At 36.7% G+C, this 26,991-nt stretch overlaps 3 protein-coding genes across 5 annotated transcripts in view; 1 reads left to right on the forward strand and 2 right to left on the reverse strand.

Moving 5' to 3' along the window:
* The window catches only part of cadm2a (cell adhesion molecule 2a), a 679,060-nt gene that overhangs the window by 256,333 nt on the left and 395,736 nt on the right, over positions 1–26,991 (forward strand). The window lies entirely within an intron of this gene.
* On the reverse strand, positions 845–11,963 carry LOC135779448 (uncharacterized). The gene is made up of 9 exons (XM_073815959.1): positions 11,949–11,963; positions 11,560–11,683; positions 7,421–7,548; positions 7,219–7,325; positions 3,162–3,310; positions 2,823–3,089; positions 2,350–2,483; positions 1,801–1,907; positions 845–971 (listed from the first exon to the last, which is right to left on the reverse strand). The coding sequence occupies exons 1-9, from the start codon at positions 11,961–11,963 to the stop codon at positions 845–847; spliced, it is 1,158 nt and encodes a 385-aa protein (XP_073672060.1).
* Positions 16,961–25,869, reverse strand: LOC135779447 (uncharacterized). Its single transcript, XM_073815960.1, has 5 exons — positions 25,635–25,869; positions 25,200–25,560; positions 24,968–25,097; positions 18,985–19,091; positions 16,961–17,643 (listed from the first exon to the last, which is right to left on the reverse strand). The coding sequence occupies exons 1-5, from the start codon at positions 25,867–25,869 to the stop codon at positions 17,514–17,516; spliced, it is 963 nt and encodes a 320-aa protein (XP_073672061.1). The 3' UTR covers positions 16,961–17,513.

Below are 26,991 nucleotides of genomic sequence, written 5' to 3' on the forward strand. Positions count from 1 at the left end.
GAACAAAAGAACTACACAGAACTACAAACATGGACAACAGAATACAGAACTTCAAAATAAGAGACAGGACTGTAATAGATATTTGCAAAAAAAAAAAAAACAATATGAAAACATTAAACAGAAGTTTTGCTGTGGTAGATAACACTCTCCAATGTATGTGTTTGACTTAATTGGCTTCATCCATTTTTAAAATCTCAAACTAAGACTAGACACAGCTACACCCAGTATACAATAAGCATGCTTGTTGTTCAACTGCAATAATATGGTTACATAGTTTCTAATTAAACACATAAAAATGACTTGTGAGTAGAAAGAAAAGATTATTAAAATTTATTAGAAACAAGAAACTTCTAAAACTCTTGAGTAAGTATGCATATTTAGTATACAATGCAATAAAACCGACACACACACCTAATAACATGCTAATGCTAACATGCTAATGCTATAGCCTGTATGAAAAAGTTCAAAGACACTTCACTAACACACACTTTTGATGAGAAGTAAATTTTTGTTTTCGTCATTTGCTGTGTACTCTACATGGTGAAACACACACACACACACACACACGCACGCACACACACACACACACACACACACACACACACACACACACACACACACACACACACACACACACACACACACACACACACACATTCTGGATTCCATGTTTTGTGGGGACATTCCACAGACGTAATGCTTTTTATACTGTACATACTGTATATTCTGAGTAAATAGGGATCAATATCTTTATTTATGTTCATCAGAACAAAGACATTTATACAGATTTGTAACAACATGAGAGGGAGAAAATGAAGACAGGGTGAACTATTCCTTTAACAGCTTATTTTAAGTTTTTCTTACAGATCCATTTGCGAGCATGATTACATGGCAAATCATTCCACTTTGATGAATAAGACTCAGCACAGTTCTCTCCTCTTCCACCATTGGGTTCTTTAGGTGACCAGAATCTGAAACAACAGATCATCAGTTAGTTCCCTTTCAGTCAGTCACTACGACTTCACATCGCGACCGACGAATCAGGAATGCCCTTTGTGGGACCAGTCTACTTCGAGAAACTACTGAAATGCCATTGAACCTGGCATGCAGGTATTTGCATCTGCCGGCGCCACCCTACCATGCGAGTATTTAACAAGAGGCATGGGTGCAGTACCAAAATCAGCTTTTTTCGCTTCGAAGGCCAGCAGATCAACTCTCTCTATCTGCTCGTGGGGATACACTGCATGCTGAAGTTGGCGCGAGGAAAGGCCCTTCAGCAGAGGCACAGCACTAAAGAGTGATTTCCCTAAAAAGTGCAGCACGAGTTGAATTTATGTCTTTTTAAAGACAGCCATTCTCTCGTGTCAAGGCGAGTGCGTCTTTTTAAAGATGTCATTTCGACCGCATTGTTCCCTCAAGGAAGGGAATGGAGACGTCACGTCCCATCGCCACAGTTCGCTGTACCATTGCTGATCCTGGCGGGGCACTGGTGCTCGGCTTTCTCAGCAAAAATTGCTGATTTTGGTACTGCACCTGCCTCTCCTTAAATACTTGCGCGGCAGGGTGGTGCCAGCAGATGCAAATACCTGCATGCCAAGTTCATTTGGCATTTTAGTAGTTTCTCAAGTAGATTGGTCCCGATTCGTCGGTCTCGATGTGAGTCTCCGTTTCCCTTCCTTCAGGGAACGAGGGTTACATCCGTAACCGAGACGATCTTCGGTGTTGTTTTCTGTGTGATATGATGCTGACTGTGAAAATCATTTATTGAATAATAATCAGTTAAATTCCGTGATTTCTCACCCAGAGGTCAGTGTGCTGCCATCAACCCATTTCCATCTGCCCTCCTTATCACTGTCAGACAAACCAATCCAGATGTGGTTTGTACTAGAAATTTTCTGAACAAAATCCTAATAAAAAACAACATTTAAACAACTGCATATACTTATTCTAACCCCCTTACACACACACACACACACACACATTCTGGTTTCCATGTTTTGTGGGGACATTCCATAGACGTAATGCATTTTATACCGTACAAACTGTATATTCTATTCCCCTTACCTGCCCCATTCCCTAACCCCAACCATCACAAAAACCTTTCTTGTACCTTAGATTTTCAATAAACATCATCTTGTTTGATTTATAAGCTTGTTTCCTCATGGGGACATCAAAATGTCCCCACAAGGTCACAAAAACACTGGTATTCCTATCTTTGTGGGGACAATTGGTCCCCACAACGTGATAATTACCAGGTACACACACACACACACACACACACACACACACACACACACACACACACACACACACACACACACACACGCAAACACAATATCCTTTACTCACTTGTTCCTCTTTGTTATTAATGATGAGCAGATCTGCTCCTTTCTGTGTACAGTATCTTCTGCTCTCAGTCCAGCTCTTCTTTTTAGATGAAATGAAGTACAAACTGAACCGATATTGAATCCATCCATCTGTAAACACAACCAGGCAGCCATTTCAGCTGAATCTTTATTTCCGAGTGAACTACTTAACTTAGTGCTGTTCAGTATACAAAATATATTATTTTAATATTTAATATATTATATTTGTGTTGTTTTGTTGTATTTCTAAATTACCATTAAAATGTGTCCACAGCTCATTTTTCTCCTGATTCAGTTCATTTTGTTTAGTAATATTTTTGTATTTGGCTATTAATGTATAGGTTAGTAGACGATATCTCTCTTCTGTGATGTTGGTATATTTGGTTAGTAGCTGGTCTCTCTCTTCTGTGATCTTGGTATATTTGGTTAGTAGCTGGTCTCTCTCTTCTGTGATGTTGGTATATTTGGTTAGTAGCTGGTCTCTCTCTTCTGTGATGTTGGTATATTTGGTTAGTAGCTGGTCTCTCTCTTCTGTGATGTTGGTATATTTGGTTAGTAGCTGCTCTCTCTCTTCTGTGATGTTTTTATTCTTGATGTTAAACTGTTGATTGTTTGTATTGATGAGGACACACAGCACTATGACTGCAGTCAGTAGAAGAACACACAGCAGCACCAAACACACTGAAACTGATCTGTAACTTCTCATCCTCACACGCTCACTTCCTGAAGATGACAGACAACAGAATTTTTTTTGTTTGTTTTTTTGTCTTTAGGCCAATAAATGAAAGTCATTACCTGTAGACTGAAGTGGTTGTTGTCTGTTTGTATTGACGCCTGTCTGTGTCCTGTAGTCAGCTACGTTCTCATAGATCATCTCCATTTTCATTCTGTCTACAACCAAAATCTCTGTGCTCTTCTTTGCTCTCTGGTTCTGTTCATTAACACTGGTGAGAATGACAAACCAGAATGCAACTGAACTGAGATCAGTGTGTGAAGAGCAAACCTCCACCAATAAGATCATTAGCTTTTTTATAAGTGATGTGAGGTACTAATAGCTTGTTGGTTTCAATGAACTTGAAGTGATAGGTGTGACATTACTGTAGGTGTGAAATGTGTGAAGAGCAACTCCAGTGTGACCAATGTTTATTTGCATTATGTGACCTATAAATCCTTGTTAGAGAGATATAGTGTAGTGAAGAGCAGACACACTAAGAGAAAATGTACAAGAAGGTACAAAAGTTGACACTGTCAACACTGGGGTGGTACCTTTTAAGAACACTTTTGTACCTAAAAGGTGCATATTAATACTTAAGAGGTACATACTGGTATCTCAAAGGTACATATCTGTACCAAAATAATACATATTAGGAGCTTTTTAAAAGGTACTGTCCCACACAGCTGAATACTGAATCCACCTGTCATCCCTCTCTGTATTAATAGCTGCCTACTCCTCTGGTGTGCGTGTGTTTAAGACTTGCAGTGAGTGTGTTTACTCACTAGGTTAAATGCCAGTGGCGGCTCGTGTCTGCTCTTTCCGAGGGGCGCAAATTCAAAATAAGTATTTGGAGTGTCATGTCTGTTGCTTGTGTTTTCAAAATATGTGTTTGTGGCGTCATGTGAACCATGTGCATCACATGTTTTGTCAAACTCTGCTGAAATACACTATATCATTGTTTCTACAGCCAAATGAAAAACATTCAAATCGTTTTGCTTTAATAGACATTTGCCATAGTTGTTGTAAAAACACAACCACATTTCCTTATTGCTGTTTATTTTGAATTCTGTGGTCCTCATTTGGATATACTTGCTTCCTCCAGTCTGTGTCTCATGTTAACATTGAACACACGCAATGACACATTGCAAAGTTTTGTAAAACCAGCAGGCAGATCTGACAGCCATTAAAATCATTACTGCTCAACAATCACACATTTACAGGAAGTTAGTGCTTTATTCTAAACAGTCTATCGCTGCCTACTTCCTTCCTTTAGCTCTGACTTGTTTCGGTTTCTCTGTTTTTTTATGGCTCCCTAGAATTTTTACCTTACATAGAAATACAGTCCCCCTTAAAAAACTGTGTTGCAGGAAGTATTTGGTTGATTAATGTTCGTTTCTGCCTTGAAATCATATTATTTTGAATCATATTATTATCAACGTATTTGTTTTATCTAGTTTTAAAAACTGGCAAATGGCGTTAATGTGATAAATGTCACCATGTGAATGTTCTTCCTGTGTTGTTCTTTGGTCTCTAGTCTACTTGTTTAAATTGTGTTGTTAACATTGGTTAGCAAAAAACAAAGAAATGAAACTGATCTGAGGTCAGTATTTGAAGACCAAATTCATGTCACCTAATAGTCTAGAGCTGTGTGATATATAGACCAAAGTTCATCAGGCTCTGGCTGTCCACTGTGTTTTTGATCAATCCTTCCAGAAAAACACGGCGTTTTTGTGAACCTTGATCTTGCGGCACGTTTTCTTAAAAAATGCAATGGAATATGCGGGATATTTATGCAATTTTATGCAATGAAATTATGGGAACTTGCAAAAACTGTTTGCAGCTTTTGCAGCTTTTCAATGATGTTCACGTCACATAATCACGTTACCATGGCAACGTGAGGTAAATGTAAAATTTTTCAACTTTCTGCTAAGATATTTGCGATTTTTGCTACGAAATGCGAGAATTATGAAATCATGCAAGCCCCGCATATTTTGCGCACGAAAATCTGCAATTCATGCTGCGAAAGTGTGGCTTATTAGTAAAAAGCGCCCCTCACATAAATATGCGGACTTTGGCTGATTATGCATGGAATCATGCGATCACATAATCACCTTTTTCTGGCGGGGCTGTTTGATACATTTAACCCCAAACCTCTTAAACCTGAAAAAAGTAAAGTTTAAGGTTTTATGCTTTTGTCATGTTTATTTATTCAAAGAGTAGCTGGCCTTTCACTTCTGTGAAGTTGGTAAATGTGGTTAGGAGCTGCTCTCTTATACTTTAATAGGTGGACTGAGAGTACCTTAAGGCTAAAATAGTTTTTATTCATTTAAACCATATTTAAAGACCATAGAGTCACACTCTATTGCTAATTTCAAATAATTGCAATGCTGTTTGTTCCCAGTAGGTGTCCCCGATCACAATCGCAAAACTCTGCGTATCTTGGTACTCTACCTCCTATGTGACATCATCCACTATATTGTTGAATGAACATGGTTCAAACAACGGATGTGTGACAAAATTACTAAATTTAGCCAGTTGATTTTCCAACTATGCATCATACTGTGGTGGTTCAGCAGCGAGTTACGTTGTTGTTGTTTACAAAACGCACCCATGTATGTCTTTGGACTTTGGGAGGAAATTGAAGTACCCAGAGTAAAGCCAAACTGACACAGGGAGAACATGCAGACTTAACAGACTTTAAGTCAGTAGTTTTTTTTAGTAGTTGCTTCTTTATACGCTAATACACTTCTACAGCTTGAACAACGATGAGCACAACATACCAGTTACTCTATACGTTGCTCACAATGATAAGACACAGGTCAGAGTCCAAATCATGTGACCAATAAGATCAAAAATAGTTTAGATATGCATAATGTAGCTCTTGTGTGCTGCATTATTCTCTGTTCAGTAAATCACTGGCCATTAAACAGATATAGATACAGTAGTCATGTAAATTCTTGTGCAACTTTGAGGAATGTTTTATTTACATATTTTATTTATATTTAGCATATTTATTATAGTTTTGAATGTGTATATATATATATATATATATATATATATATATATATATATATATATATATATATATATATATATATATATATATATATATATATATATATATCATCAGTTGTTAAAGACTATGATTCTCTGATTTTGTCTAAAATGTCTGTTCAAAGTACTTCCTAGTCTTGATGCATGCGCAGTAGTTAAAAAAAGTGTTTTAGCCTAACTGTTAATGGAAAATACGTTGTTTTGACCTTAGCCAGTGATTTTAAAGATATCTGTTCTCCACTATTCAGTTAGATCAGACTTGGTCTTGTACAACTGAGATGGCTGCCTGGAGGTGTTGCCAAAATGGCCACAGAGTGTGAAGATTTCTTATATGGTCTTTTAGTTATGTCATAACCATATCATAAATAAAAACCTTCAGTGAGAAAACAGCATCACGGTTCTGTTTCTGCATTGCTCTACCTTTTTATATTCTTTTTTAAATAGCTATTAACACATCAAAACAAAACTGTAAAATTTAAATCCATGTGACATCTTACAGAAAATAATAATCACAACATACAAGTTACTATATATGTTACTCACATTGATCCACAACATAAAACACACAAAACAAAATAATCGTATTAAAAACACCTTTATTGAATAGCTTTATTTATTAGAATATATTCAGTGAAACAAAAGGTTATTTGCATCACAATAGACATTATAAAACAGAAGTTTTGCTATGGTAGATATAGCACATAATAATATGTTTGACTTTATTCTGCTTGGGTAGACTTTCAAAATTGACTTGAGGTTCTTGTGTTTATGCATAAAACCTCTCGTGTGCTTACAGATTACTGAATTAACATGTATCTCATTTAACAGCTTATTTCATTTGTATTTTTCACAGATATATTTATAGACATCATTGCATGGATAATCAGCCCAGTGTGATAAATGTTTTAGGGCACAGTTCTCTGTTCTACTACCACTGGGTTCTCCAGGATACCATGGTCTGAAACAACAGATCATCATTAGATCTTCAGTGTTGTTTTCTGTGTGATATGATACTGACTGTGACAATCATTTTTTTCATTTAAGAAGTTAAATAATAATCAGTTAAATTTAGTGATTTCTCACCTATAGCTCAGTGTGCTGCCATCAACCCATTTCCATCTGCCCTCTACCTCACTGTCAGACAAACCAATCCAGTGTTTGTCCTCAACAGAAATCTCATCAATAAAATCCTAAGATGAAATAACACATTTACAGTATATTATAACAGACAGCAGCTTCTAACTGACCTTCTTTCACCTGCAGCAGCCAAACGTTGTTCACTCACTTCTTCCTCTCCGTTGTTAATGATGATCAGATCTGCTCCTCTCTCTCTACAGTATCTTCTGCTCTCACTCCAGCTCTTCTTTTCAGATGAAATGAAGTACAGACTGGATTGATATTCTTTCCATCCCTCTGTAAACACCAACAGTTTAGCTATTAGCTGTATGTTTTTCCCACAGACATAGTGTTTTGCAGTTTATGGTAGTTTTATAACATTGTTGTATTATATTTAGTGTATTTCAAGAATACCTGCTTTTAGAATCATTGTATTTTTCTGCTGAGTTAACTGCTCTATTTGTTTATTAAGGTTGTTATTGTTGGTTAATAATCTCTCATTTTCTGTTGCCAAGTTTTTGGACTTTACTAATAGCTGGTCTCTCTCTTGTGTTAGTTTGGTACATTTGGTTCGTAGCTGTTCTCTCTCTTCTATGATGTTGGTATATTTGGTTAGTAGCTGGTCTCTCTCTTCTGCGATGTTGGTATATTTGGTTAGTAGCCGGTCTCTCTCTTCTGTGATGTTGGTATATTTGGTTAGTAGCTGGTTTCTCTCTTTTGGGAGGTTGGTATATTTGGTTAGTAGCTGGTCTCTCTCTTCTGCAATGTTGGTATATTTGGTTAGTAGCTGGTCTCTCTCTTCTGCGATGTTGGTATATTTGGTTAGTAGCTGGTCTCTCTCTTCTGCGATGTTGGTATATTTGGTTAGTAGCTGGTCTCTCTCTTTTGGGAGGTTGGTATTGTTGGTTAGTAGCTGGTCTCTCTCTTCTGTGAGGTTTTTGTTGTGACATTGGTGATTGTTTGTATAGATCAGGACATGCAGCACTATGACTGCAGTCAGTAGAAGAACACACAGCAGCACCAAACACACTGGAACTGATCTGTAACTTCTCATCCTCACATGCTCACTTCCTGTAGACGACAGACATAGAGCAGTTATAATAAGGTTTAGCTTTGTATATCATTCCCTTTTACTCATATTAGCAAAATATAAATAATAAAGGAAAGTCATTACCTGTAGACCGAAGTGGTTTTTGTCTGTTTGTATTGATGTCTGTCTGGTTCCCGAAATTATCTACGTTATCAGAGATCATATTTATTTTCTTTCTGTCCATACCCTAAATCTCAGACTTAAGCATGCGTGTGTAAATGTTCTTGATTTGTAGATCTTTGTATGTCGCTCTGCTCTTCTCTGCTCTTTGATTCTGTTTTTATCACAAGTGAAAATTACACATTGGAATGCACATGACCTGAGATCACTTGCGACCAATAAGATCATAGTCTTTTTATATAGTGACGTGAGGTGGTATGAGCTTGTTGGTTTCAGTGATCTTGGGATCAGTGATAGGTGTGAAAACTCCTTTTTCAGTTGGCTGCTTATCTTTTGTGGTCAATGTGTGACATGATGTCAGAAAATGTAAGAGAATTTCAGAGCTATGTATAAAGTGATGGATATAAGCAAATTATCAGTAATAAAACAATATTTACAGTTTACACTGCATAATTATAATAAAAACAACCATTTTATGAATATCCATTTTTGCTCCACCAAGGGTCACTAAATATCTCAAGACAAAAAAAAAAAAAAACGGTGCCTCAGTCCTGACCGTATCACTGTCCTGGGTATTTTATTGGCTTGCAAATTGAGAATTCATGATTTTTTTCACGATTTTGGGAAATGCTGTAGTAATTTTGGGACAAAAAATGATGCGCATTAGAAGGGATATAGAATACACAAACTCATATGAGCCGGCCTCATATCAGCCTTTGGATCTGCGAGTATTAAACAAAGCACTTCACAAGATGACGTTCAGAATAACACAGAAACAGATCTTTGGATGCATCCTTCCCAAAGATTTGCAGTGATCGCCCTAAAGGAGACTGAAGGGTACATAATACAATTTTTTCTGAATCTCACTCTTGTGCACATTTTGATTAATATCATCAGACATTTTTTTGACTTTAGAATTCAATAACTAGTTAACTGTGCTGTGATAAATGTGATGTCAGTGTTGTTCTTTGAATGTTGCTGCTCTGCTCATTTTTGCTATTTCTGTTTTTAACACTAATAATTACCAGTGGTTAAATTCGGATTAGTTATGTGGGGGGTAGGTTGCGAGGGGTAACATTTAATACTGATGACAGCAAAGCTACTGGTTTCAGTGACATCCTGGACCTCTGATAGGATCTGATACATTTCAGCATACTTTAATCCCTTTACACGTTTCAAGTCTTTTATTAAGTCTTCTATCCTGACCTGGGCATGTCTAAGACCTTTATTCTTATCTCTCTCTATCTCTAATGACCCTCTGCCTTCTTGAGGTTCTGAGTGAGATGTGTTGTGTTAAAGGATAATTCCGGTATTTAACACTTTGAGTCTCATTTCTGGTTTGTTTTGGATGAACTACAGTGATGGACACTGAAATTTTGACAATGGGTCGTGTCTTGACTTTTTGACTCGTTTAGAAGCATCTCTTGACTGCTTCAGAATGGAAGTCAATTGCCATGCACAAACATGTCATTGAAACAACACTTAACGTTCATTTTCAAAACTGTGCTACTCACAGAGTAGTTTGTGGTGTTCGTTGATGATTAAAAACAAGTTGTGTAGCGAAATACAGTTTCTGTTGTGTTTTATTTGGCATTTTGTAAAATTCCATTGACTTCTCTTGGAAGACTCATTGCTCGTTGATATATCACTCCGCCGCCGAGAAACAGAAAAGGGTCTGTGTACATGTGGTTGTAGTTTTTTCGCTCGGTTTTTCTCAGAAGAATTTTTTCCCATATTTGATGGCTCAGTGACCAGCTTTAGGTTTGAAGTTGAGCTCGATTGTGACTGTCTATACTTTGTTTTTTGATTTTAAAGATATCTGTTCTCGGCATTTACTACATAAAGCCATAGTTCACTTTCAAATCTTGGCAATTTCGCATTAATTAACATAGACCTATCGCCTGCTATATGGCCCAGGTTGTCAGTAAACTACGGCTTTGTGTAGTAAATGCCGCTCCACCTGAAAGCAGCTGATGCCAATTTACTACTAATCAAGGAAGCGGATTCACTGACGAGATGCGCATGATATCGCATGCAAATTATCGCCCATCCCTATCTTGAAGTGATAGGTATGAAATTAGCTCTTTATCTCTATCTCTCTGCATTTTTACAGTCAGACCAACCCCAAACCATCTGGCCACTGTTTATTTGCATTTCATTATTTTATGGCCTATAAATCCTTTTTAGAGAGATAAGTGAAAAGGAGGCAGAAAATATTTAATGATAGGAAAAATGTGATTGGACTCCATGTGAGCAGCATACAATAACTTCTACATGTGCTACATCATTTTTTGCGCTTTCGTTCTCCTATTTCAGTTGGCTGCCTTGCTAAGCTATTTTTTCGTTTGTGTATCTTCTGTGGTCAATGTGTGACATGAGGTTAAAAAAGTCAACGGAATTTCCGAGCTATGTATAAAGTGATGCATGTAAGCAAATGATCAGCAATAAAACAATATTTAGAGTTTATACTGCATGATTATTATAAAAACAACCATTTTATATCTATTTTGTGTGTAACTTTACATACATTGACCTCATGATGATCTTAAAATAGAGACACCAAACAGACATGCAGTTCAAGATTGGCTTAAAGAATGGCATGCATAGGCCCCATGGTGTTTGCCGTTGATAAGCAACCTAAGCCTTGCGTAATGTTGTGCTGAGCATCCACTGGTGGAAAAAAAATTGGCGCCCATGACGGCATACGTTTGGGGCAGGACTGTCTCTTTTGACCAATGGAGCAGATATTTAAAACATATTAAAATACTATCTATATAGGGCCTGAGCACTAAGGTTTCAGAGACATTTGGAGCCCTGAACGTGCTCAAAAACTCTTGAAAATTGGCACACATCAGAGTTGTCAGCCATTAGGTCTGGGCAAAGGCTAAAACCTGGGTGTGGCAGGGGGTTCTGTAGTCAGGGCCGGATTATCCATAGATGGGATTGGGCGAGTGCCCTGGGGTAACAGGCAATAGGGAAGCGAAACAAAGGCCTTCAACCTGCGACCAAATGGATAGAGTTTTTAAGACAGCATGTGATATGCTGTCACATGTCTTTTGTAGAATGTGGGCGCATTCTCCATCGACACAGATTGTTACTTTGCTTCCTGGCAAATGGCCACTCCATCCCCACAAAGTCCAGCTGATTTGGAGACATTTCGGAGTGGCTCAGGTAGTCCTGTTTGCTTCTCCAGAAACCACTCGCTGCCGTCTGTTTAATTCCCTAACCAAGGGAACACTCAGCATGGATGAGCTGGCACACAACTTGAGACTAAATCCACCTCATCCTCCCTCGAAAACCAGAGGTAGGCAACGTTGTTCCTAGAGTGCCGATGTCCTGCAGATTTTAGTTTCAACCCTGGTTATACCTTGCCTATCTTTAGTTTCAGGTGACTGTTTAGACCTTGATAAGCTATTTTAGGTTGATTAGAGCTGGAGTTAAACTTTGCAGAACACCGGACTCTTCAGGACCGATGCACTATACTCACTTGGGACCTGTCCATGGTGCTAAAAGCACTCCTGAGCGCCTCTTTCAAGTTATGTCTTTGAAAACTTTGCTCCTGGTTGCATTGGCTTTGATAAAGAAGGTAGGGGACTTTCAAGCTTTCTTGCTCGATGATTCGTGTCTGAAGTTCGGGACAGTTGACTCTTATGTAATTCTAAGACCTCGGTTCAATCACAGCCTTTCTGATATACAGCGATGTCACATATACATTATGGATTCTGGTTCAGTTTAATGTAAGCATCATTAATGAGACCTTGTGCTAATTAAAATAGATAATTATTAGTAATTTTAACAAATGTGGATGTGCTGGATGTGTTGCGTGCATGTGTGAGAGGTTATGATACTGTGCTAATATGCCTTGGACCTGAATAAAACCAGTGTGTGGCAGTCACACGCATCACAGCGCCCCTTAATGTGTGGTTCAGTTTCTTCATTTTATGCTCATCATTTGCAGCAGGGGTGGTTCTAGGATTTCATTCTTAGGGGGGCTTAGCCCTCAGTGATGATGTTAAGAGAGAGCATTGAGATGCCTTTTTGCAAATTGGGACCAGTATTATTATATTAATAAGTTCATGTAGGTTACAAACATTACTCTTCTATATAGTTATGCTTTTAAACAACATAAGGGTGAGTAAATAATGGTATGAAGTTTATTTTAGGGGCTAATAACCTTTATCATGACTATGAAACTGCTACAATCACTTTATCATCTCTTACCTGTCTCTGACCCCTTCAGTCTCTCTAGCTCTTTTTCCACCTGTTTGCTCTCCTTTCCAGCATTAAAAAAACATTATATCTCCATCTATAAAAGCAAGCAAGTCACTGAATGTTGTTACTGGTCTATCCTATTTGTGTGTTTAATATACAACATGTGTGAGTGCACTGGGTTTGTTACATGCTAGGTGTGTTTGTTTGTTGTGTGTCCATGCATAGCTTATGGGTGATGGTGGTGTTTACAGAAATTAAGTGGGTTAAACCCAAAATGACAAATTTCTCAATTGCACATTCGAAAACTTAGCATCATATGATTCAAAGCTAGTATTACTGTTAACTAGAAAAAGGCAAAAATATAGACTTTTTTTATTGGAAAATGTGTCATGACGGTAAACTTAAAACGCCACAGCTTCTGTTTGACAAGCAATTTTGAATTATAAACGGGGGATGACTAATATTAGCTCATTTAAGACGGCAAATATTCTTATATATTTTGCAGACATGACTGCACTCATACAGACTAGCAAACAAATTAAAACATCAGCGAAAATACCTTCTGAGCTTCCACACTGTATATTTCATGAAACGATGATTTTAAGTTTGCAGCTGCCTCTGTGTGACCTGTAGCACAGGCGCTCGCGCTTTCCTCCATTCTGACTTGATCCCAGTGGTGGTTACGATGCATGTGCAGAACAGCAAAGCTAATCAAATGCCTCATAATTCTTTTTCATGTAAATGTTCTGCATTTAGCATTATTTTAATTATTATCTTCGAATAAAGTTGTTTTGCAATGGCAACTGTATTAACAAACTTTGATTGGTTTACCATGCTCGATCATCCCTTGTTTCTACTATAACGATAAAAAACACAAATAAGAGTCCAGACAACGATGGTCAGTTAATCTTTTGTGGTTTTACTGTGCAAAACTAAAACTCTCGCTCTCGCTTTGGACACTTTAAATAATCGACTCGAATCTGCTCTGTGTTTAACAGTCAGATTCAACACTACCAAAACTGTGTTTTCTTATTTTTTCAAAGTGTCAATTGTCCATGAGGGAATTTTTTTGTTGCTGTGTGCATTTACTTTATTGAAAGATCATTGACCATTCTGACGCTGATGTGTTTACTTTATGAAATGTGGTGTTTTGTTTCCTTTGAATTTAACTGCGTCATATTGAGAGAGAATGTGAAAATGTGTCTTGGTGAATTATAAATTCTGTGAGATTTTTGTGATTTGTTTTGTGAATAATTGAAAACTCACGCATATAAAATTCATAAGTGAAGTGAAAATTGTTTGATTATTGTGTGATATTCGTAATTCGTTTTAGAACACCTGACTGAGTATCTGTGGCACAACATTTATTGTAATTTTTTTGTGACAGGCTAATACCTGTCTGGCGCCCGAATCAAACTTATAAAAAATAATTATTTAGGGCGTGCAACCGTTACTACAGATAAAGTTACATTCCTGTTACATTCCTACAAGGCTCATTATGCAGCTCATAATGCAAGTCTTTTGTTTCCTCAGCTGTCAATCACAGTTTATTCAGGAGCATTCACGCCTCTTTGCATACAGCCTTTCTCAGGCAAAAGTGTCTTAGAAATTGTAAATCTACATATTGTTTTATGTGAATGAGTAGGCAGAATGATTTTCACATCATTTTGTAGATACAACTCTAGACTACTACATCCTGTTTTGAAAAGTCTTGTTTAGAAAACATGTTTAGAATGAGTTTTGTGGAGTTTTATCAGTCACTTAAAAATTTAGCTTTTTCAAAAACCACGCATAAACATTTTTCTCTCAAAAATACAAACATGTACATACATGTTGCTCATATAATATTGTAACCCAGTTTGTGCTGAACACAGTGTTATGAGACTTTTGCCATTATTATGTTTTTAAGAAAAAAACAAATTTTTGTGCAGGTCAAACTTCTCCAGGGCCCTTAAAACCCATTAGACCCCAGAGGGTTAACTAGATGTTTACAGTGTTAAAGCAAAGGACAAAAGTACAGTAGTGCTTTACTGGTGCTGCAGCGGTACTATAAAGAAATGGGCAGAGCATGTCAGCATGATTGTAATATACAGTAAGGTGACCAGATGTCCCCACTCCCATTCTCCAGAAACCCACAACAATAAAAGTATAAACACATGAACAAATATATGTGTATCATTTCAATTAAATTTTGACCATTGAAGTACAGTAAGACCTGTCCCCGCTAGTCGTTTTAAAAAATCGGGTCATCTTACTGTAATATTATAGTGTGCAATACAGAGCACAATATTGAGCGACTAAGCATCACATTTCTCGGAGTGGAAAAGTATGATGCTCAGTCACTCAATATTGTGCTCTGTATCATGCACGTGTTCTGTTTGGTCTGAATAAAGATTTCCTCGAAAATGTGCTAGCTGCTCTAAAAAAATTACTACAATTATTCCAAAAAATATTACCGCTCCATGCTTCAGTCCGCTCCACCCTCTATTGCCCATTGTTAGAGACACATTTGGATAAGAAATTTAGTAATATTGTAATAATAATAATAATCTCTTCCTTGAATTTTCAGGCCTACATTGGCTTTGTAAACTATTCTAGTCATTGTAGCATGCAAGAGCTCTGTGTTATTTGTGTTTTGTGTGAGCTGACATGCATGTGTCAGAAGAGCCCTGCTGCAGACACATAAAGTGATATATGATGTTTCTGGGTTCTGAGTATCTCACTCTTACATAAACCTCATATAAACGACTGTTAATACAGGCACCAAATAGACTTTCAATCCAACACAGGCTCACCCAGTGGTGTGAGTTTGGAGGTGGGATTATCTGTTTGTCTGACCAGTTACATATTTACTATTTCTAAATAACAACACAGACTGGGTTATCAAACCAGGGGTGTCACACACGTCCTGAAAAGTGAAGCCAAAACATTTTGACCGGCCCCTGGTTGCTGGCTGCAACCCAGTCTCACCCCATGTCGTCAATATTTGACGACACTTGACCATTCGTCATATGTTGACGCGAAGGGTATACCTTTCGCGTCATTTTTTGACGAACTGGGGACTTCAATACTATTACGTCCGTTGCATTCTCTTTCCTATTTTATTACCATTTCCGCGTCGGTTTAGGCTTAGATTTACATAATGACATCCCTACCCAAACCTAACTCTAACCCCAACGCCAGGTGACAACTGTTTCATTTCGCGTACCTAACTCTAACCCCAACGCCAGGTGACAACTGTTTAATTTCGCGTAGACTGTTTAATTTTGCGTAATCTAACCCTAAACCGACGCGAAAATGGTAAGAAAATAAGAAAGAGAATGCAACGGACGTAATAGTATTGAAGTCCCCAGTTCGTCAAAAAATTTCGCGCAAGGTATACCCTTCGCGTCAACATATGACGAATGGTCAAGTGTCGTCAAATATTGACGACATGGGGTGAGACTGTGTTACTGGCTGCAATATTCAAGGGTATTTGGCATGTGACTTTTTTGTTGTGCCACCATCTTCAGGACATTTGCATTGCTCTAGGCGAAACGCAGTCATGCTGACCCTACACCTAAAATATATATTAAATCCTTAGATAAAATAAGGGCCAATTATGATTTTGTCTAGGATATTACTGAAATAGAATTATAAAAATTCATATTTATTTAGTCTAATCTTATTATTTAATAGGTAGACTGAGTAACATAAGGCTAAATAGTTTAATAGTTTTATTTAAACCAAGCCGCACTCTGTTGCTAATTTTAAAGTATTGTGATACTTTTTCCCCTTTAGGTGCCCCCCAGTCACAATCGCAAAACTCTGCGTATCTTGGTACTCTACCTCCTATGTGGCATCATCCACTATATTGTTGAATGAACATGGTTCAAACAACAGATGTGCAACAAAGTTACTATATTTAACTGGTTGATTTTCCCAACTATGTGTCATACTGTGGTGGTTCAGCAGTGAGTTACGTTGTTGTTGTTTAGGAAATGCATCCCTGTATGTCTTCAGACTGTGGGAGGAAATTAATAAACTCACACTGACACAGGGAGAACATGCAGACTCAACAGACTTTTTGAAGTCGCTTTTTCTTTATACACTAATACTCTATACACTAATACACTACTACAGCTTGAACAACAATGATCACAACATACCAGTTACTCTATATGTTACTCACAATGATAAGACACACACAAAACTTAATACAAGCAAATAAATAACTCATTTTCCGAAAAAAGCTTCATTTATTCGAAAATATCTTGTGAAACAAAAGGTTATTTGCATAAACACAATATAAAATGATTAAACATAAAAATATTTTCCTGTTTAAGATAGGACAGATTTACTAACAGCTTGTGCCAGCGCAAAACAACTCTTTAGACGTTAAAGGATTAGGATTCACTGAAGACACACAGTGAAAATTTCGCACAGAAAAGGTGTGGATATAGGTTTTTGTGACTGACCTTATTGCATGCATTTGTATGAATTTTCCTTTCAGACACTAAATGTATTGGGGAAGAGTTTTTAAATGAATTCAACAAAGTGATTTATTAAGGTTTGTGCTTGTTAGGTATTCAATCCATTATTTAATGTCCAAAAAAGCATGTGTTGTCATTATGGAAATAAGATGTTTGCACCTGTGTTCTTTAATGTGTGCCTTGTCAGTAAATCATCCACAGAAATATTCACTCCCATTGACACTATTATAATTGTGCTCTTATGCTAATTTGCCCTGTTGCCTTCTTATAAGAATATGTTTGACAAAGATTAAATATTTTTTATCAGATGTTAGCCGGCTCAGATGGACTCATGTGTTCACAATTTACAGAATCAACATGTATTTGAACTAGTTAAATTTTTTCTCACAGATCCATTTATAATCATGAGAACATGGGTAATCTGCCCACCCTCGTAACTCAATCAGAACACAGTCTTCATCACCTTCAGAAGTGTTGGGTTCTTTCTTATTCCAGAAGCTGAAACAACAAATCATCATTAGATCTTTAGGGTTGTTTGTTTTCTGTGTGTTATGATACTGACTGCGTGAATTATGTATTGGATAAAAATCAGTTGATAATATTAAGGGCCCTATTTTAACAATCCAAGCACATTGGCTAAAGCACACGGTCTAATTGGGAGTGGCCGATGCCACTTTTGCTAATTTAACAACGGGAAAAATGGCTTGTGTGCCAAGCGTATGGCCTAAAAGGGTTGTTCCTATTCTTTTAATGAGTAATGGGTGTGTTTTGGGCGTAACGTGCAATAAACCAAGTAGAGTCTCAGCTCTCATTCCCTTTAAAAGCCTGTTGCGCTGGCGCCATGCCAATTTACTATGTTGATGGCGTAATTTGTAAACTGAAAATCTAAATGGAGGAATAAGAACACCAGTTTAAGATAGATACTAAAAAATTATGTTGTTTTCATTTGTATTGAAACTGTTATTTTTTGGTATTAAAACCTTGAAAAGTCGTTTTATTTCAGTCATGGAAGTAAAATAGCAGGCTTTAATTGCTGTAAATGTATGGATAGCCTACATGATCAGTGTAATCTCAAAGAATATTTTACAAATATGCAAGGAAAAGGTTGTACTCTAAAAATACTTTATTTGTAACAAACAGGAGATAAAGAATTTACAAATGTGTGGTCAACTTTTAGCACTCGGACAGTTATGTGAGTGCTTTGAAAAGCATTACTTAAAACGGTTCTCATCTCATCATATCCACAGGTACAAAGTCATCATATACAATAAATCTGTGGGGTAGCATCTAAAAAAAAAAAAAAATATATATATATATATATATATATATATATATGCAAAACATTTAATTACTTAGGCTACAGGTGAAGCAGCTCTTTATGCCTTCTAACGGCTTATAGTTGGCCCTCATTTATGTCCAAGAGACTCAATAATAATATTTTACTTTTTAATCCTTAAATGTTTAATATTTTAAAATGTTTATGTGCTGCTGCGCATCCATGTGATAAGCAAACGTGTGTTGTCGTCCCGTTTATAGGTGCATACTGTATTACTAACGTGCTCATTAAATAACAAAAACAATATTGCGTCATTGCCTTTAGACTTTAGACCAGGTTTTAGTTGGTCAATGGTGTAGTCTATTTTAGTTGCCTCAAAATAGCAACACGACAACAATGTACCAGAACGCCCATGGGTGCAAAATTGGGCGCAATTGCATTTGCTATTTAAACAATGTGGAGCTTAACGTAAAAATTATCATTGCGCCGGTTTGAAACTAGCAAAAGACACTTGCGTCACGCATTGCGCCAGGTGTATGGTAAAGCCCTTAGTGATTTCTTACCTAGAGGTCATTGTGCTGCCATCAACCCATTTCCATACGCCCTCCTCTTCAATGTCAGACAAACCAATCCAGACTTTGTCCCCACCAGAATGCGTACTTATGAAATTCTAAGATAAAATATCACATTTACAATATAATATAACAGACAGCAGTTTCTAACTGACCTTGAACCTGTAGCAGACAAAAACTCTTTCACTCACTAGTTTCTGGCTGTTGTTAATGAAGATCAAATCTGCTCCTCTCTCTCTACAGAATTTTCTGCTCTCACTCCAGGTCTTCGTCTCAGATGAAATGAAGAACAAACTGGACTGATAGTAAATCCATCCATCTGTAAACAAAAATGCCTGCCATTTCCATCCACACTGAATGTTTTTGATACTGCAATATATATTTTCATAAAGTCTTGGATTGATTACCTGCTTCACTTAGAGTCTTCCACAGTTCATTTTTGGTATTGTGCTGCTGTTGATTGTTTGTATTGATCAGGACACACAGCACTATGACTGCAGTCAGTAGAAGAACACACAGCAGCACCAAACACACTGTAACTGATCTGTAACATCTGATCTTTGTAGACTCGTGTCCTGTAGATAATAAACATTAAGTAAAACTCGTCATTTTATTTTCCATTGTATTTCTGTTTTTTTAAGCAATTAAATGATTGGCATTACCTGTAGACTGAAGTGGTTGTTGTCTATTTGATCTGAAGTCATTCAGTGTACTGTAGTCACCTTCATTCTGACATTTCATCTCTATTCTTTGTCTGTCCGTTCTCTTATTGCCAGTCTCGAGCACATTGTGAATATTACCATACGACATTTCTGGCTTTTAACAGTTAATCGCTGGTAAACTGTGGTGAGGGTGAATGTTCATCCTGTGTAGATCTTTGGTCTCTGGTCTTTTCTGCAGTTTGATTTTGTTTTTGTGACCAATAAGATCAAAATAGTTTAGGCATAATGTAGCTCTTGTGTGCTGCATGATTCTCTCTTCCATTAGCACAACATACAATTGCAAGAATAATGTTTTCATAAAGTGTTTTATTCAGTGTATCATTGGCCAGTAAACAAATATAGATAGTCATGTCCTAAATTCTTGTGAAACTTTGAGAAATGTTTTACATTTTAATAAAATATGCATATTTTATTTTGGAGTTTTGAATTTTAAGTAAAAGATATAAACTGAATAGCAAGCAGGAAATAATACGACCAGACTCAAAACCAAGACCTTTACATGTCCAAAGTAAACTGTAAGGTGATTTACGGGGCAACAGCTTAACTTTAATCAGACGTCTTCTGACTTTTACTGTACTTACAGATCACGTTAGATCATCTTTGATTTTTCTAGAGGTGATGAATGGCTGAATCTTTGCCACCCACGCTTGTCTTTAACCTGTTTCAATAGTAGTTGCTTGTTTATATTACACTACTACATCTGTAAGTAACATAGGATGCAATACTACTCTATAGGAACTCAAGAAGGGCAGACACAGTGTGTGTTATGTGACCTTTAAGCAACAAAAGTTATGGAAAGATTATTGATTTAATTGTTGGTGGGAACATTTTTGTTTTATTGTGACCTAGCTAGTGTTGTAAGAGATCTCTGTCCTCCCCTATTCATATAGATTTAATCTGGTCTTGTAAGGCAGACATAGCTGTCTGGAGGTGTTGCAAAAATGGCTGCCAAATGCAAAGACCTCCCTTTTACATTTGGTTAAGCTTATGGCATATGAGCAAAGTTTTTTAAGCTATGCTCTACTTTTAGTATTCTGTTGGTTAAGGTGTGAAATTTGAGATCATGTGACATCCAATAAGTACAAGAAAAGATGCCCATGTAGTGATGCACATAAATCCTCACACTTTCTTTTCCTGAAGACATATGATGATGTAAACTTTTCATATAATTCATTTTTAAAGCCTTAGTCTTCAGCAGATTGCAAAAACTACAGTAACATAAGACATGTCAGATATTTTATAGTCATACTAAACTATGTGCTAGTGATCTTCCTGTGTAGTTCTCTGCAGGTTGCTTTCTGATCTTATCTGCTTTTCTGTTTTGGAATGAACGAACAAAGTGAAACTGATCTAAGGTCAGTGTATGAAGACCAAAAAATAAGAACAATAATAGCTGTAGCTGTATTGTGTAGATTCTAATCTATCTCTGTGCCATTAGCAGATTAATCTAAAGTGTTTAAAAAGTGTTTAAAAATAAAAAATTGACATTATATATTTTTTTTAATTAAAAAAATAACTAAATAATGTATTTATCTGAGCAGGTTAAAAAACTCTACCCCAATAGAATCTGGACCTTGTTTTAAAAGACCCGGCCCACACATACGCAACCCGGCAAGGATGTCGGTTAGTAGACACGCCCCTTACTGCTGATTGGCTACAAGTGTGTTTTGGAAGTCGGCCCATCTCCTTTCCCTAAGCGTTTTTCAAACATTGTGCACTTCGCCTTTCAAGACAATTGATGATTCTCTGATTCTGTTCATAATGTCTGTTCAAATACTTGCCAGTCTTGATGCATGTGCAGTAGTTTAAAAAAGGTGTTTTAGCCTAACTGTTAATGGAAAATATGTTGTTTGACCACTATTCAAGTAGATCAGACTTGGTATTGTACGACTGAGATGGCTGCCTGGAGGCGTTGCAAAAATGAGTGCGAAGACTTCCTTATATGGACTTTTAGTTACACTATAGGCATACGTCATGACCAAGTCATGTATAAAAAACCTTGAGTGAGAAAACAGCATCTTAGTTCTGTTTCCGCATTGCCCTACTTTGTATATTCTTCTTTAAATAGCTATTAAACAAAACCCCTCAAAACGAAACTGTTTATGGTCAATGTGTGAAATCTAAATTCTGGTGGCATCTAACAAGTACAAGAAAACTTAGGCTCACAGACCGTCTCATGAACATGAAAAAAGGAGGCACCAATCAGACTCAACCTCCAGTACTGGCTCAACCAATAACTTGAGTTATGGGTAGGGCTATGTATTTGTCTGACCAATGGAAAATGAAAGACATTTGAAAGCTTGTTTGATCTTTTGTTTTCACTAGTAACAAAATACACAGAGTTACAAAACACCTGTGATTCGTACCAGTAGTTGCTCCTTTGTAAAATAACAAACTAGTTACTTTATGTTACTCACATTGATCCACAACATCAAACACAAACAAGTAAATACAATTGTATTAAAAACACATTTTCTGAATAGCTTCATTTATTAGAATATATCCAGTGAAACAAAAGGTCATTTGCATCACAATATAGAAATGATTAAACAGAAGTTTTGGTATGTTAAATATATCACATGACAATGGGCCTTATCATACACCCGGTGCAACGCAAGTGTTATTTGCTAATTTCAACCTGGCGCAGTTATTATTTTTATGTTCAGCGTCACATTGTATAAATAGCAAATACATTTGTGGCCATTTTTGCGCCCATGGGCGTTCTGGTCTGAAAACGAGGTGTGTTCAGGCGCAATGTTGGTGCATTGCTATTTTGAGGCAAAAACACAGTGTTTAATCAAAGTAGAATATCTGAATCCATTTAAATACAATCATATTGTGTACCTACCTTACAAAAATAAACATTCAGTGAACCTTTCAGACCCTTTGCCTCCCACAGCTGTTTGCGTCTTGTGGTAAAGCAGGAAAGTTACCGACATTAATTTGGGCTTTTGCTCTTTGCTGATCCAGACGTTTTTTGACGTTGTTGTTTAAAAAAATTTTTGTGGCTCCTGTGCAGGTTGTCAATTCAGCAGGAAAGTTTACCATTCTCCCTCTGTTTACAGACGGGAGGTGAGTGCACATGAACGCACTGATGATGTATGGTGTCTGTGTGAACAGGTTGCACAGTGGCATATGCAAAACCATTCACAGATGAGGGGAAGAAATTGCATGCGTCCAATTATTGCGTTCCGTTCGAGTTCAATGATTTGTTGAAAAATGTTTGTTCGTACGCCTTTTACAGATGACATACATTTATAAAAACACATTTAAACAACTTAACATAGTGTTCACTATCAGGATGTGAGGAGAATTTTAACAAGTATAACTAAAGCTGGTTCTAGATCAAATCAGATATCCTCCCTTTAAGACAAATTTTATGTCAAGCTTTCTCATAACTGGGATTATGTCCAGCTGGTGCAAACTGCCCCTGGTATTCAAGATTTGTTAATTAACATGTTTCTTATTTAAATAAGCATGCTTTTTTATGATCAAACCGATCATGATCCCCATTCACTTCCATAGTATTCTCTTTTCCTACTGTGGAAGTGAATAGGGATCATTATCTGTTTGGTTACAAACATTCCTGAAAATATCTTTGTTCCTGTTTATAAGAACAAAGACATTCATACAGGTTTGTAACAACATGAGAGGGAGAAAATGATGACAGAATTTCCATATTTGGGTGAACTATCCCTTTAACAGCTCATTTTAAAATGTTTCTCTCACAAATCCATTTTCGAGCATCATTACATGACAAATCATTCCACTGTGATGGACCAGACTCAGCACAGTTCTCTCCTTTTCCACCATTGGGTTCTCCAGGTGCCCAGAATCTGAAACAACAGATCATCATTAGATCTTCAGTGTTATTTTTGTTTGATATAATACTGACTATGAGAATCATTTATTAGATAATAATTACTTAAATTAAGTGATTTCTCACCCAGTATTCGGTGTGCTGCCATCAACCCATTTCCACTTGCCCTCTACATCACTGTCAGACAAACCAATCCAGAGCCAGAGCTGCTCTTCACAAGAAATTTGCTTAATAAAACCCTGAGAAGATAAAACAACACATTTGTATCATTAGCTTAAACATAACCCATGTTTCAACTTCACTTACATAACAACAAAATATAGGGTGAATTGCCCTATAAATACATGAATGCCAGTGAAACTATGGCATTACAAAAAAGAAACCTAATATAACCTCTTAAATGTCCAGTCATATATGAGCAATCATCAAATAGGAAGAAAATTTCATAGAGTCTGAAATTCAACAAATTTCCCACATTAGGGAAATTCAACCAACTCACAGGCTCACAGATCTTTGAAATGATCTGACTGGGGGGTCATGAAACTGCCCTCTTTCAGCTCCAGTCTACCTCACTATTGTTTTGAAATGCAACTTAAATGGGCGTGGACTCTTTGGGAAGAAAGGCGTGGAGTGTCCTCTTCTAAATTGCAAGTGTGAAACATTCCTTAACCCGAGGTTTAAAGTATGGTTTAAAACAGAGATAACCTGGTTAAGAGCAATGTAAAAAGCACTTATTTTTTATCCTACCCGTTCTCACCAAGATGCGTACAAATGACACGCAGTGTGATTATCGTGCAATAGATACGCCAAATTCCGATTTTGCGTGCATATGATACGCCAGTCCTTCCCATTCACTTATATGGCGAATCGTTTTGTGACGTTTTATTTATTGTTTTCTCATTTGTTTTCTGTTTTTTAAACCATTTTCGCTTGGGTTTAGGGTTAGATTTCACATTTGTTTAAGCAGGTTATTTAATATACAGGTTTCTCTGTATTTTTGTCTATATTTAAGCCATATGGTCGCTTGGAGTTGGGGTTAGAGTTGGGGTTTGGGTTAGGATGTCATTTTTATATAACAAAAAGTTGTTCTAACCCTAAACCCAAGCGAAAATTGTAAAAAAAAAACAGAAAACAAATGAGAAAACAATGAATAAAACGTCACGAAACGATTCGCCATATAAGTGAATGGGAAGGACTGGCGTATCATATGCACGCAAAATCGGAATTTGGCGTATCTATTGCACGATAATCACACTGCGTGTCATTTGTACGCTTTTTGGTGAGAATGGGTTGTTTTTATCCCAAACTGATAATGATAATAGTAAGCTTCACACAAACTAGTTTACAATATTACTGTACATTTGAAGTGAATGTTTTACTAAATTTGTTGGAACAGTTCACGTTGACAAGCTGACAAAAATCTTTCACTCACTTGTTCCTCTTTGTTGTTAATGAAGATCAGATCTGCTCCTCTCTCTCTACAGTAACTTCTGCTCTCAGTCCAGCTCTTCTTCTCAGATGAAATGAAGTACAAACTGGTCTGATAGTAAATCCATCCATCTGTAAACACAACCAGTTTAGATCTTTTCATTCTGACCACACTGAACTAAGCATTTTAACTTTTAATATTATATATTATCAGATAGTAATTTAACATTGAATATTTGTGTTTTATGTACTGTAGTAGTTCAACATCACCATTAAAATGTGTCCAAAGTTTATTTATTTGCTTGAACTGTTCCAATTGTGTAGTAATATTATTGAACTTTGCTACTAATTTATCTCTCTCTTCCGTGATGATGGTATATTTGGTTAGTAGCTGGTCTCTCTCTTCTGTGATGTTGGTATATTTGGTTAGTAGTTGGTCTTTCTCTTCTGTGATGTTTTTGTTCTTGATGTTTAACTGTTGATTGTTTGTATAGATGAGGACACACAGCACTATGACTGCAGTCAGTAGAAGAACACACAGCAGCACCAAACACACTGAAACTGATCTGTAACTTTTCATCTTCACACGCTCATTTCCTAAATAGTATGGATATAAAGTTAAGCTTTTCCTATCATTCCATTATTTAAGCACATAAATGTATCACCTTTACCTTGAAGGGGTAGTTGTCTGTTTGTCTTGACGTTTGTCTGTGTCCTGTGACCTACATTCTCATAGATCATCTCCATTTTCTTTCTGGCCATACCCTGAATCTCAGACTTAAGCACACGTGTGTTAATGTTGATCTTTGGATGTCGCCCTGCTCTTCTCTGCACCTTGATTCTGTTTATTAACACTGATATGAATGACACATCCAAAATGCAGCTGAAGTGAAAACCAAAACTCATGTGACCAATAGATCATAAATAGTTTGTTTTTTGTTAGTGACACGGATGTGAGATGCTAATACAGTCACTTCTTGGTTTCAGTGATAGGTATGAAATTAGCTCTTTATCTTTATCTCTATCTTTCTGCATTTTTACAGTCAGACCAACCCCAAACTATTTGACCACTGTTTATTTGCATTTCATTATGTTTATGAATCCTTTTTAGAGATAAAGTCAAACGGAGGCAGAAAATAGTTATGAAAGGAAAATTCGATTGGACTCCATGTGAGCAGCAAACAATAACTTCTACATGTTAAGATCACGTGCTACATCATGTTGTTGCTCTCTCATAGTCCTGTTTCAGTTTGCTGTATTGCTACACTGTTTTTTTTTTTTTTTTCGTTTGTGTATCTTCTGTGGTCAAAGTGTGACATGAGGTCAAAAAAGGTCAAGAGAATTTCAGAGATATGTATAAAGTGATGCATGTAAGCAAATGATTAGCAATAAAAAAAAAAATATATTTTTAATAAATTTATTCTGCATGATTATTATAAACAACCATTTTATATCTGTTTTGTGTGTGACTTTCAGTGTTGGGAACGTTACTTTAAAAAAGTAATTAGTTATAGTTACTAATTACTTCTCACCAATAGTAACTGAGTTAGTAACTCCGTTACATTATTATAAAAGTAATTAATTACCAGGAAAAGTAATTACTGCGTTACTTTAAAAAAAATTATATTTCAAATAACTTGAAAGTCCCTTACAAAATTAAATATATTAAATTAATAAAATGGATACTAAAGAGAAATCACTAATTTTGTGGCAGCATGTGACGATGTGAGGTGCTTCATTAGATCAGAATAACTTGCCACAGACGTGGAGAGACTTTTTCTTCATGGGCATAAGTTGCACATTACACAAACATTCTTGCCTTTCACCTCAACAATGGAAAAGTAGTGCTTTATACTTCGTGTTTGCGACCGCTACCTTTGAGCTTGTTGTACTTGCCATCGCCCTGTCGCCGGTGTTTCCGGAGTGATTGATGCGCGATGACCGGGCTGCATGTCAGTGCTTTGAGATGGGGCACAGTCAGCAGCAGCAACGCTGCTCGTTGAGAAGACAAAACGACGCGTATTTTCA

This window comes from Paramisgurnus dabryanus, chromosome 10 (assembly GCF_030506205.2).
Source record: "Paramisgurnus dabryanus chromosome 10, PD_genome_1.1, whole genome shotgun sequence".
NCBI classification, from domain to species: domain Eukaryota; kingdom Metazoa; phylum Chordata; class Actinopteri; order Cypriniformes; family Cobitidae; genus Paramisgurnus; species Paramisgurnus dabryanus.

Bases quoted from the DNA above. Each gene is read 5' to 3' on its own strand.
- LOC135779448 (XM_073815959.1), bottom strand. The intron at 7,326-7,420 runs GTGAGTGAACAA...ATTTCATCTTAG, and splicing joins TTAACAACGGAGAGGAAGAA to GATTTTATTGATGAGATTTC. The intron at 1,908-2,349 runs GTGAGTAAAGGA...GTTTTTTATTAG, and splicing joins TTAATAACAAAGAGGAACAA to GATTTTGTTCAGAAAATTTC.
- LOC135779447 (XM_073815960.1), bottom strand. From the start codon at position 25,869: ATGAGTTTTGGTTTTCACTTCAGCTGCATTTTGGATGTGTCATTCATA. The intron at 25,561-25,634 runs GTAAAGGTGATA...CATACTATTTAG, and splicing joins CAGACAACTACCCCTTCAAG to GAAATGAGCGTGTGAAGATG. The intron at 17,644-18,984 runs GTAAGAAATCAC...TTGTTGTTTCAG, and splicing joins GGCAGCACAATGACCTCTAG to CTTCTGGAATAAGAAAGAAC.